Source organism: Etheostoma spectabile, chromosome 20 (genome assembly GCF_008692095.1).
Source record: "Etheostoma spectabile isolate EspeVRDwgs_2016 chromosome 20, UIUC_Espe_1.0, whole genome shotgun sequence".
Taxonomy (NCBI): Eukaryota; Metazoa; Chordata; class Actinopteri; order Perciformes; family Percidae; genus Etheostoma; species Etheostoma spectabile.
In genome coordinates, this window is record NC_045752.1 from 7,805,509 (window position 1) to 7,817,567 (window position 12,059).

Sequence of the window (12,059 nt, forward strand, 5' to 3'; positions counted from 1 at the left end):
TTTTTTTAAAGCATACGTTTTACATTCTGAAACTCTGTAGGTAAAATATCATTGCAATTCAAAATGAAATACATTAAAACAGGGATGACATTTTTTTGGTAAAGTTTACACCTGTCTAAATAGGTCTTCATTTCCACCTTATGTTGTCTCCATTATTATTATCATTCCCAAACAAACAGAGACTATGTTGTTGTTACCTTGTGTGAAAATTGTTCGTTGTACAATGGCGTTGTTTTTTTGTTTGTTATAAGACTTATTTGCCAATGTGGTGATAACACTTGCTAAGAAAGCAATTAGTTCTTTTAGTTTAGGCTCCTTAAATCCTAGAATTACAGTGCCTTGCAAAAGTATTCGGCCCCCTTGAACTTTTCGAAATATTGCCACATTTCAGGCTTCAATTATAAAACATATAAAACTGTATTTTTTTGTGAAGAATCAACAACAAGTAGGACACAATTATGAAGTGGAACGAAATTTATTGGATATTTCAAACTTTTTTTAACAAATAAAAAACTGAAAAATTGGCTGTGCAAAATTATTCAGCCCCTTTACTTTAAGTGCAGCAAACTCTCTCCAGAAGTTCAGTGAGGATCTCTGAATGATCCAACGTTGACCTAAATGACTCATGATGATAAATAGAATCCACCTGTGTGTAATCAAGTCGCCGTATAAATGCACCTGCTCTGTGATAGTCTCAGAGGTATGTTTAAAGCGCAGAGAGCATCATGAAGAACAAGGAACACACCAGGCAGGTCCGAGATATTGTTGCATAGAAGTTTAAAGCAGGATTTGGATACAAAAAGATTTCCCAAGCTTTAAACATCCCAAGAAGTACTGTGCAAGCGATTATATTGAAACAGAAGGAGTATCAGACCACTGCAAATCTACAAAGACACGGCCGTCCCTCTAAACTTTCAGCTCATCTAAGGAGAAGACTGATCAGAGATGCAGCCACGAGGCCCATGATCACTCTGGATGTACTGCAGAGATCTACAGCTGAGGTGGGAGACTCTGTCCATAGGACAACAATCAGTCATATACTGCAAAGATCTGGCCTTTATGGAAGAGTGGCAAGAAGAAAGCCATTTCTTAAAAATATCTGTAAAACGTCTTGTTTAAAGTTTGACACAAGCCACCTGGGAGACACACTAAACATGTGGAAGAAGGTGCTTAGGTCAGATGAAACCAAAATCAAACTTTTTGGCATCAATGCAAAACAGTATTTTGGCGTAAAAGCAACACAGCTCATCACCCTGAATACACCATCCTTACTGTCAAACATGGTGGAGGCAGCATAATGGTTTGGGCCTGCTTTTCTTCAGCAGGGACAGGGAATAAGGTTAAAATTGTTGGGAAGATGGATGGAGCCAAATACAGGACCATTCTGGAAAAAAATCTGATGGAGTCTGCAAAAGACCTGAGACTGGGACGGAGATTTGTCTTCCAACAAGACACTGATCCAAAATATAAAGCAAAATCTACATTGGAACGTTTCACAAATAAACATGTGTTAGAATGGCCAAGTCAAAGTCCAGACCTGAATCCAATCGAGAATCTGTGGAAAGAACTGAAAACGCGCAAACGCTCTCCATCCAACCTCACTGAGCTCGAGCTGTTTTGCAAGGAGGAATGGGCAAAAATATCAGTCTCTTGATGTGCAAAAAACTGACATACCCCAAGCGACTTACAACTGTAATCGCAGCAAATGGTGGCGCTACAAAGTATTAACTTAAGGGGGCTGAATAATTTTGCATTCACAATTTTTCAGTTTTTTTTATTTGTTAAAGTTTGAAATCCAATAAATTTCGTTCCACTTCATGACTTGTTGATTCTTCACAAAAATTACAGTTTTATATCTTTATGTTCAAGGGGGCCCAAATACTTTCGCAAGGCACTATAACTGGTTGGAAAGGAGCCCTACATAAAGAAATGTACCATCTCAAATCCAGCAAAGAAAAGGACAGTATGACTGTTGGGCTCACCTCTGTCTGAATGACACGGACCAGGCAAAGCAAATGGTGGACCGTTTTGGCAATGGCACCTAACTGAAGGCATCGTTCCAGAAGAGACATTAACGAGGGGTCAATCCTCCTTTGAAGCTTACTCCACAACAGAGTCAACTCCCTTTGGATAAAAAAAAGAAGAAAAAAGACAAGAAAATGATTAAATATTAGAATTTTCTCTTTCTCAGAAATATACTCATTTTCTATTTGACTGTAGATATAAACAGGGGTTATAGTGGGATCAGGCAGGTGGGGGAAACCTAAGATCAGAGGAGTATCTTTTCAAATGTAACACTTTAAACTTTCTTACTACTTCAAATTCTCTATCCACTATACCAGAGATCTTCAACTGGGGTCCGGGACCCTTAGGCCGTTCTCAGAGTCACTGCAGTCACTGAATCCAACATATTATTAGCAAATATCAATCCCCACTGATGATACAAAACATTATTGTAGACCTAGTTTAACATGCAGTTTCATTATATAAAATGTAGTATGTAGATACCTGATCCGTCTCTTTTTCAGTGAAGCGGTCCTTGGTTTAAAAAATGCTGAAGACCCTTGCACTGCACAGCACTTACTCTCTTTTAAAGCTATTTCACTTGTTACTTTCAAAACAGTGGTGAAGAACACCAGGAGCAAATGCCAGGAGTTGAGTTTTCAAATAAAACAAATGTATGACTGGTGTGTCAACTGCATGCCAAATGAATAAGAGGACACAAGACCAAATTGCCTCCTAAGTTACCATATGACATGACAAAGGCTATTTCTTTTCTTTTTTTATAAACGGAGTCCGGCACAATACACTTTGAGGCTATAATCAGTTACAGCTAACTTCACGAAGCACGAGGGCAAAACAGCCTCACCAATCTGTTTTAAATGAATGTTTAGTTCAACTTAAACACCAGATCTGCAACATGATACTGCGACGTTCACTACCAACTACTGTTTTCAACCGTTAGGTTACCAACAATGTGATCTTAACCACGTCTGATCTTCTAATTTTACTAGTTTATATAATAAACATATTAATTATTAGATCCATAAACTAACCACAGACACTGTTCATTGACTGAGGAGGAACAGGGTAACCGCTGGAATGGATATTTAGCGTTTCTTTTTAACAAACGGGAAACACTGACATATAAAACTGCCAATTAGATTGATCAGAAGGTGTAAGAACACCTTTCAGGATTGTCCCGGTCCACTTTAACCCATGGTCATGAATACATAATGCATAATACATTCCAGTCCTCCCAATCTTTTGGCACCATAAAAGGGACTACTCACCAGGAGCAGTAAAGACTCTGCTGCTGAAGCTGCTGTGTCAGGAAGGTTGTGCACAAAATGAAGGCAGTGTTCTCCTCCCCCTCAGTCTCCAAATTACATGTGATCTCCAGAACATCCTTACAGTCAAGTCTGGATATCTGTTCAGGGAGTAAACACAACATTGACTGCTTAAAAAACATCATTAGAGAAAACACATTTTAACATTTTAATAAATACCGGTAAATTTAACTCCTCTATACCGAGTGAGCAACTGTGAAGAACACGTTAACTAGGGAAGCACCAATATGATCTGCCGGATTGGTATCGGAGCAAATACGGACCTTATAAAGCGGCTTGGTCATTGATCATGATGTGATCTTCATATAATGCAGTTTCCTTGTCATTTCAAAATTGTGTTTTTGCTATCTGTAATTATTCATTTAGGCACAGTTTTTAGTACCACGGCAATGCTTGGACTCATCTAATCTTATATTAACAAGATTCAAGTTTCACAGTGAAGTACACTCACCGGCCACTTTATTAGGTACCCCATGCTAGTAACGGGTTGGACCACCTTTTGCCTTCAGAACTGCCTCAATTCTTGTGGCATGATTCAACAAGGTGCTGGAAGCATTCCTCAGGGAGTTTGGTCCATATTGACATGATGGCATCACACAGTTGCCGCAGATTTGTCGGCTGCACATCCATGATGCGATCTCCGTTCCACCACATCCCAAAGATGCTCTATTGGATTGAGATCTGGTGACTGTGGAGGCCATTTGAGTACAGCGAACTCATTGTCATGTTCAAGAAACCATCTGTGATGATTCCAGCTTTATGACATGGCGCATTATCTGCTGAAAGTAGCCATCAGAAGTTGGGTACATTATGGTCATAAAGGGATGGACATGGTCAGCAACAATACTCAGGTAGGCTGTGGCGTTGCAACGATGCTCAATTGGTACCAAGGGGCCCAAAGAGTGCCAAGAAAATATTCCCCACACCATGCACCACCACCACCAGCCTGAACCGTTGATACAAGGCAGGATGGATACATGCTTTCATGTTGTAGACGCAAATTCTGACCCTACCATCCGACTGTCGCAGCAGAAGAGAGACTCATCAGACCAGGCAACGTTTTTCCAATCTTCTATTGTCCAATTTCGATGAGCTTGTGCAAATTGTAGTCTCAGTTTCCTGTTCTTAGCTGAAAGGAGTGGCACCCAATGTGGTCTTCTGCTGCTGTAGCCCATCTGCCTCAAAGTTCGACGATGTGCGTTCAGAGATGCTCTTCTGCCACTTGGTTGTAAGGGTGGTTTTGAGTCACTGTTGCCCTTCTATAAGCTCGAACCAGTCTGGCCATCTCCTCTGACCTCCGGCATCAAAAAGGTTTTTTCTTTTTGGACCATTCTCTGTAAACCCTAGAGATGGTTGTGCGTGAAAATCCCAGTAGATTAGCAGTTTCTGAAATACTCAGACCAGCCCTTCTGGCACCAACAATCATGCCACGTTCAAAGTCACTCAAATCACCTTTCTTCCCCATACTGATGCTCGGTTTGAACTGCAGGAGATTCTCTTGACCATGTCTACATGCCTAAATGCACTGAGTTGCCGCCATGTGATTGGCTGCTTAGAAATTAAGTGTTAACGAGCAGTTGGACAGGTGTACCTAATAAAGTGGCCGGTGAGTGTATACAGATTTTAAACATGAGAAAAAGAGGGCACTGGTATCAGATCATATTGGGAGAGCACGCACGCACGCACACGATCTTGGGGTACATAGTTGTTGTTAATAATCCAACAGCATCTTCACACATGCCTAGATGAGTGAAGAAGGACCAATTTGATAATCTCTAAATATTTTATGTCCACTAGAGGTTATATAAACCTTAACCCTTGTGTTGTTTTTGGGTCGAATTGACCCGTTTTTTTTTTTTGTCACAAAAAACTGGGCCGTCGAAATAATCGCTGCAAATGTCAACATTAAAAATGTCAAAAAACTTTAGAAAAAAAACAAACAAACCGCAAACCCCATAACATTGAAAAAGTGACAAAAAATGCTGGAAAAAGCGCTAATAATGTTGAAAAATATATATTTTTTTCATGATTGATGGGAAGACAACACAAGGGTTAAGAAAGAGAGGATTTCAGAGTTAGGATGGCACTACACTGTGGTTAAATTGTCCTGTTTAATTCTACACAATCAAGATTTTGTTAAATGCTTCTGTGTAGGTCATCAAAGTCTCCAGAACCTTCTTAATGTATCCAGGGTCAAGCTCCTTCTGAGTTTATCCATAACATGGATCATTTGGGATTTTGGGGTTCTATTCAATTCAATCATAACAAGAAATATCTCAAGACACTTTACAGATAGAGTAGGTCTAGACCACACACTATAATTTACAAGGACCCAACAGTTCTAGTAATTCTCTCCAGAGCAAGCAACAGTGCGACAGTGTTGAGGAAAAAGTCCCTTTTAGGAAGAAACCTCAGACAGACCCAGGCTGACAGCTGCAACCATGATATTGGAGCCTTCCTGAGAAACATGGATCCTTGGACTATCCAATATCAACTAAGTAAGGTGGTTTTCACACTTACCTTTAGTCCGGACTTTTCAGTTTGATCTGAACCAAATTACAAGTGTGAAACCTCCCCAGAAGCATGCTCCAAATCAAACTAAAATTTTGAGGGTGGTCTTGGTCCAGTTCAAACTGAACCATGGTCTGGTTCGTTTCTAGTGTGAAAGCATTTTTTGAATGGTTTGGACTTTCGGACCAAATACAGGAATTTCAGGCAGGCCATCATTGTGCTATAGGAGAACCTACTTTAAGAAATAGCTCAGTGCTTGGGGCGTACGCTGTGTTCTCTTCACAAAATAATTCACTATATAGTGTGTTTGTCATTTTTAAGTGGTATTCAAATTCTCCATGGTTAATTTCATTTACTATATAGTCCACTATAAAATACCCACAATGCACAGCTAAATTGACTGTTTAAATGATGTACCCTACATTTTACTCCCCTGTATACCACAATGCAGCGCGGTTGTGTCTAACCAGAGAAAACTGAGAAAATGAAAAAATGGAGCGGTGTGCCCACTAACATTACACAAACAGGCGCATCTACTGACGAAACAATGTTTAGATATTGTCATTGTAGTGTCCAAAATCTTATTTGCCCATTCCCTACATAGTTCATTATTTAATAAAACACTATACAGAGAACAGTAAGTGAGTCAATAAGGGAACAGTTTCACAGATAGAGTGAGGGAGGATGCGCTCAGAGCAGACAGTTGTTGGCAATCAGTACAGAGAAGAAACTAGCAGTTTACTTGTTAAGTGGTAGCACATGTAGGTTTCATTTTGTCTCTGGATACATGCTGTAGCTTCTTAAAAATCGAGTTAAGTACTTGTGTTTTGCTTCTCAACAACGTAAAAAAACCCATCTCAAATAGCTGCGGTAGATTGGGGAGAGCAGAAGTCCGCTGGAAAAAAACTCACAAATAAGGGCAAGCCCGTCTTCAATATAATTATCGAGTGACACGGCTCACATATGTGATAGTGACAAGACGCAGATGTCATGTATCGTTCTTTAGTGCGCTTGCAGAACTGCAGTGTGAAACCAAAACTAACTGGATTATATGTATACATTGTAACAAATACGTGAACTTTGGACTTTCAGGTGTGAAAAGGACCTTAGTCAAAACACACACAAAAAACAAACAATGTAGTGAAGTATTAAGATCAATACATAACAAATTAAATATGTAAGATCAAATATTTGACTCTTTATAATGCAATGTATTAGTTCATTATATGTATCACAAGTAAAGCAAAGTGGGATGTTATGCTGTAACAGCTCTGAAAGCATGAGATTTTAAAACTGGACATACAAGGTATTTAACTGACATCATACCAAGAAAAGGTGTGGGAATGGAGACGGCACTACAGAGCAAGGACCAAACAATAAGGAAACATGTCAGTGAGTTTAAGGAGGACTACTGCTATGCAAGTATGTGTTTAAAATTAAAAAATGCACATACAACATGTAGAAAGTCATTACTGATGGCACAATTATTCTGTGCCTCAATCTAAAGACCTATAAAGCCTTTTTTAAACTATTGGAGGGCTCTATTTTTGGAGACGGCACAGATAAACTCTATAAATAGTCACTTTCATTTGTATTATTAAAATGTTTGACTTGCAAATATGTCCATATTTTCATAATTCAATTCTATATTACCAGATGGGAGAGAATTGCTCCCATTAAATACAGACAGACCTCTGTCTGTCTGTATTTTAAAGCCGTGCCTGTGTTTGGATCTCTCCTCTACTCTACCGGCGGCCACAGCAAAAAACACAGAAGAAGTTATTGAATGCAACTAGCTTGAGTTTGTTGAGTAATAGCATGTAAAGTTGCTATGTTTTTTGTATGTTTGTGGACTAACGAGAGGAACTGCATGACCATTCCCACCTTAACTCTTGTGTGGTGTTTGGGTCTGCTGGACCCGTTTTCAAAATTTGCTAAAAGAAAAGGATGCTATTTATAATTTCTTTCTTTCTTATTCACTGCTATAAAACTTAACTGTGTCCTCCTCCTACTGAGCCTGCTGTGTGTGTGTGTGTGTGTGTGTGTGTGTTTGCGGCATGTCTTTGTGTCTCTGCGTCTGTACAGTATGTGTGCGTGTCTGAGTCTGTTAGTTATGTTTACAGTTAGTACATCCAGCTATCTGGAAAGTCTTTCACATCACATGGCAAGAAGATTATTTTACTAGGTTTCATTGCTAGGAGACTGATGTTCTTGCCCGCCAACTAGTAGTATGAATAGGGTGTATGCTTCCGCCTGCTCCTTCACAAACCTTTTAATTTTTTTGGTCTTTGGTCAATTCTGATTGTTTTAATATTTTTGTATTCTTTTGAAACATTGTTGGTTATTTGTGATAAATCGTACCTGTAGGAACCATTCCTGTTATGTAACATTTCATAACAGTTGAATGAATGTACTGAAAAGGTCATGCCAACACATAAAAGTCTAGTGCAAGTATTCCGCTCCCTGTACACAAACAAAGTGTTGGAATACCTCCGTGATGGCCTCTTCATTAGGCAGCAGGTGACAAAGCAGGGAGACATAAGTTTGACGAAAGGTAGCTTGGTTGGAGATGAAGCTGCATTCAGTGCAAGCCTTGGCCAGCACCACTGCCTTGGCCACTTCGCCCATCTTCTCCAGGTGCTTTACCCGCATCTCCATGAAGCCCTCACCCTCCAAGCTGATGTATGCATCAACTAGCAACAGAATGCAAAGGATATCTGATTAGTAAACTACCATGACATGGCCAATGTAACAATGAAAAGGTAAAACCTGTGCCATTGTGTCCGAATGAAATAACCTAAATGACTAAACTGCTTAACTAGATTCCAACCTTCTTCTGGGTTGGTGTGCTGGCCGGTGAGGAGAGACGTAAGGACTGGGTTGCTCCATGCTCCACCCTCTCCTGTGATCTGGAGTAAAGCTTGGAGGTCTGTGCTTCCAAACTGTAACAAGGTATCATGGGAAATCTGCAATAGACACACAAAAATGTTATATCTAAATACAATTTTAAAAGAACAATTTGTTTGGTTCCTTCTTGAAAATCAGAATATTAATCCAAAAAATAATAATCTAATCATTATGCCTTATTTTTCTAAACAGTGGTTCTCATCCACTATTATCATGTGAAAATGACTAACTAACAAGAGCATTAGTTCACATTACATACTGTAATTTGTAGACCCAATAAATAAATAAATAATTAAATACCTAGTTCTGGGGTCTCATTTTTTAAACGTTGCGTACGCAAAAAACAGGGCTGAAAATGTGTGTATGCCACTTCCCACGCAAAGGTTGTGATTTATAAAAAACAAACTTGTCAGGAAAATGTGCGGCCTTCCAAGCAAACTCTGATGCCGCACACAAATTTCTTCACTCCATATCGTCCACGTTATTAAAAAGATTACATCCAGCAGTGTTATTTCCACTTGCGGTGATAATTGTTCCATAAACACCTCAAATAAAAATTTGTTCTTAATGTTTAATCAGCGCTGTCTCACCGTCACATTTTTCGCTACGGAGTGCAGGAGGAGGAGATGGGCCAACTGCATGGAATACAGGATAGCATCAAATACACTATTAAATAACGGCAGAACACAGTATAGCCTACATAACTTTAATACTGTGCATATATCATCAAATGTCAAAGTCTGAAAATACAGCCATTAAGCTCTTGCACAATCATTAACCTTAATGTCTTCATTTTCAGTCCAAACTTTGATACTGTTCATGACAAAACCTGCATTAAGAAAAATTTGTTGGGCTATTACACTTTCATCTTCAAATTGTATCTCGGGGTGGGGGATACCACTAGTTGATGCTGTGATTTTAGCAAGGTGTCAACAATCGCACAAATATATATATATATATATATATATATATATATATATATATATGCAGATTTAAATTCCTTAAAGATGTGCTCGTGGATCTATGCACTGAATTGGGTCCAGTAGAGAGGGCAACGTGCCAGAACTGTGCCATACCGGTCCAAATAATTTTTTTATAACTATTATATATAATCTTCAACTTTAACACTAAGACTTGTTTGGATATAATGTATAGTTCTGTTAAATCTTATTATATAGGTCTGGTATATCGAAGCTGTCCCCAAGTGCCGTAATACCTGCCATTTTGGACAGTATTATTAATATAGGTAGTCTATAGATCAGGTTTCCCTACACTGTGTGACGGTCAAAATTATAATTCAACTTTCAACAATTCCTGAACGTCTTGGAAGTATTTTGCTTTTTCTCGCCAGTTGTCATGCTTGGGTATGATTCAGCAAAACAAAAGAACAACTGCCAGGCCATTAACATACTGATCAGCATTCACCAAGGCTGTACAGGGCGGGATAAGATGCTGATTGATATACGCGCTCTTGTGGGTAATCTGTGATTTAAAAGGGAACATTGCGTAAACACGGTTTTATACATCTGAATTTTTTGGGGCGTACGTCATTTTTGGCTTTCGGGTGTACATACACTTTTACCAAGGATCCTGCACACAGTTTTATAAATGAGACCCCAGGTCTGGAAATGAAACTTGGTTACAGTTCGGCTTAAACTGCTTAGTTTAAAAAAAAAATTACTTACACTTTGTTGTCAACTCTGGTGGTAAATGTAACTTATTTAAAATGACAAAACAATTTCATTATTGTGATTAATCCAGGCAACTATTGTGCAACACTGTGCTTGATTTGTCAATAAGATTATTTTCTCTAGGATTTAAGACCGCAACCCATGAACAAAAATGGTCTTAAAATAAGGTCCCTTTCCCTTTACCTGAACAGAGTGGTGGAATTGAACCCAGGCTTCATATGGGATTTCATTCTCAGGCACAGACAGCAACAGTTCAAAACAGCTCCTGTAAGAAATAACAACTGATTACAATGATTTGTGTTCATTATGATCATTCTGGACAGTTAAATCTCAACAACAGTCTGTGATACTATCTTCATTTATAAGGGAACAATATTATCTAGCTCTGTAATAATGTTTTAGAAGAGTCAGCTTTACATATTGATGCATTTAACATGTCAAAAAGGCTTGTTTGAAAATGGAAGGAACAATGGAGACATGTTTTTGAGTTTGTATCACATAACAAGTCCCTCTGCCAGGAGTTAAATTTAACTTCTACAAGTTAACTATTAAAAGATCATATATGTAAAACTTGTTGTGAAGTTTTCTGTACAGCAGGAGAAGAGAAGTTTTGAAAATGAGACTTTGTTGAAACACACAAAAAGACAGCTGAGCAAAAGTAATGAGTTCGTCTTTGGAGAAGTTTTAATTACACTTTGCAAAGTATAAATGGCGAGAACTAATGCAGAAAGTTTATAGCAGTAACGATATGCAGAGTCTGGTGAAGTTAAACAGAAACAACACGGTCTTGTATTCATTTTCCCAGACAAGAGGAGATATTGTTTGGGAACATGCCTAATCTTAGCAAAACAATTAATCATAACACTGAGACAAGTTGGAGCAGTTTCTACGTCTCTTCTGCATCTGTCCCCCATGCCCCAGAGTCTCTAGCGGTTGTTTATCTTAGCTGCGAAAGACAACCTGGTGTCATTTGGTCACGTACAGTAAGAAAAATGTCCCAGCTCTGCACCCTTTTGATCGATCAACAAACATAGGTCTGGACATCCGTATCTTTCTGACTACAAGGCACCAGCCTTCAATGGGTGATGAGTCAACAGACAGCTGTCAACTCTGCTTCAGGGAGGATACATAAGAAAATTAATTGAATGAAATAATTTAACACAAAGGCATAGTAATGATTAATAATAATAAAAAAAATGTAATTTCCCATCACACTTTGTATTCAGCTGAAAATACTGAAACAACCTCCATTTGCAGATGGAAGGAAAGTGATTGAAGCCGGAATGTGAGCTTGGAAATTAACCAAAATACATTGTGAATCTCTAAATGACATAATTTAAGTAATGTAGGGCTGCAGCTATTGCTTATTGTAGTAGTCAAGTGTACCATTATTCCATTGATTAATCAGATAAGACATAGCGTTACTTTTGCTTTGTTAAATGGTCAATAGTGGTTTGTTTGGCTAAACAATACACAGTGCCCTACCCGGCCTAAAGGATATTTACACCTGGCACTGCAAGAAAAAGGCTGTAGATCCAAACCCCCCCCAGATAACGGCCTTTACTCCCTGTTGAGATGGGGAAGAAGGTAAAACTGCAAG

At 38.8% G+C, this 12,059-nt stretch overlaps 1 protein-coding gene across 1 annotated transcript in view; it reads right to left on the reverse strand.

Moving 5' to 3' along the window:
• The window catches only part of rlf (RLF zinc finger), a 21,167-nt gene that overhangs the window by 5,221 nt on the left and 3,887 nt on the right, over positions 1-12,059 (reverse strand). The window contains exons 3-7 of the mRNA XM_032501327.1: positions 10,643-10,724; positions 8,692-8,827; positions 8,352-8,554; positions 3,294-3,430; positions 1,983-2,124 (exon numbers count right to left, since the gene is read on the reverse strand). Coding sequence (XP_032357218.1) covers positions 1,983-2,124; positions 3,294-3,430; positions 8,352-8,554; positions 8,692-8,827; positions 10,643-10,724 — 700 coding nt within the window. The remainder of the gene's footprint in view (positions 1-1,982; positions 2,125-3,293; positions 3,431-8,351; positions 8,555-8,691; positions 8,828-10,642; positions 10,725-12,059) is intronic.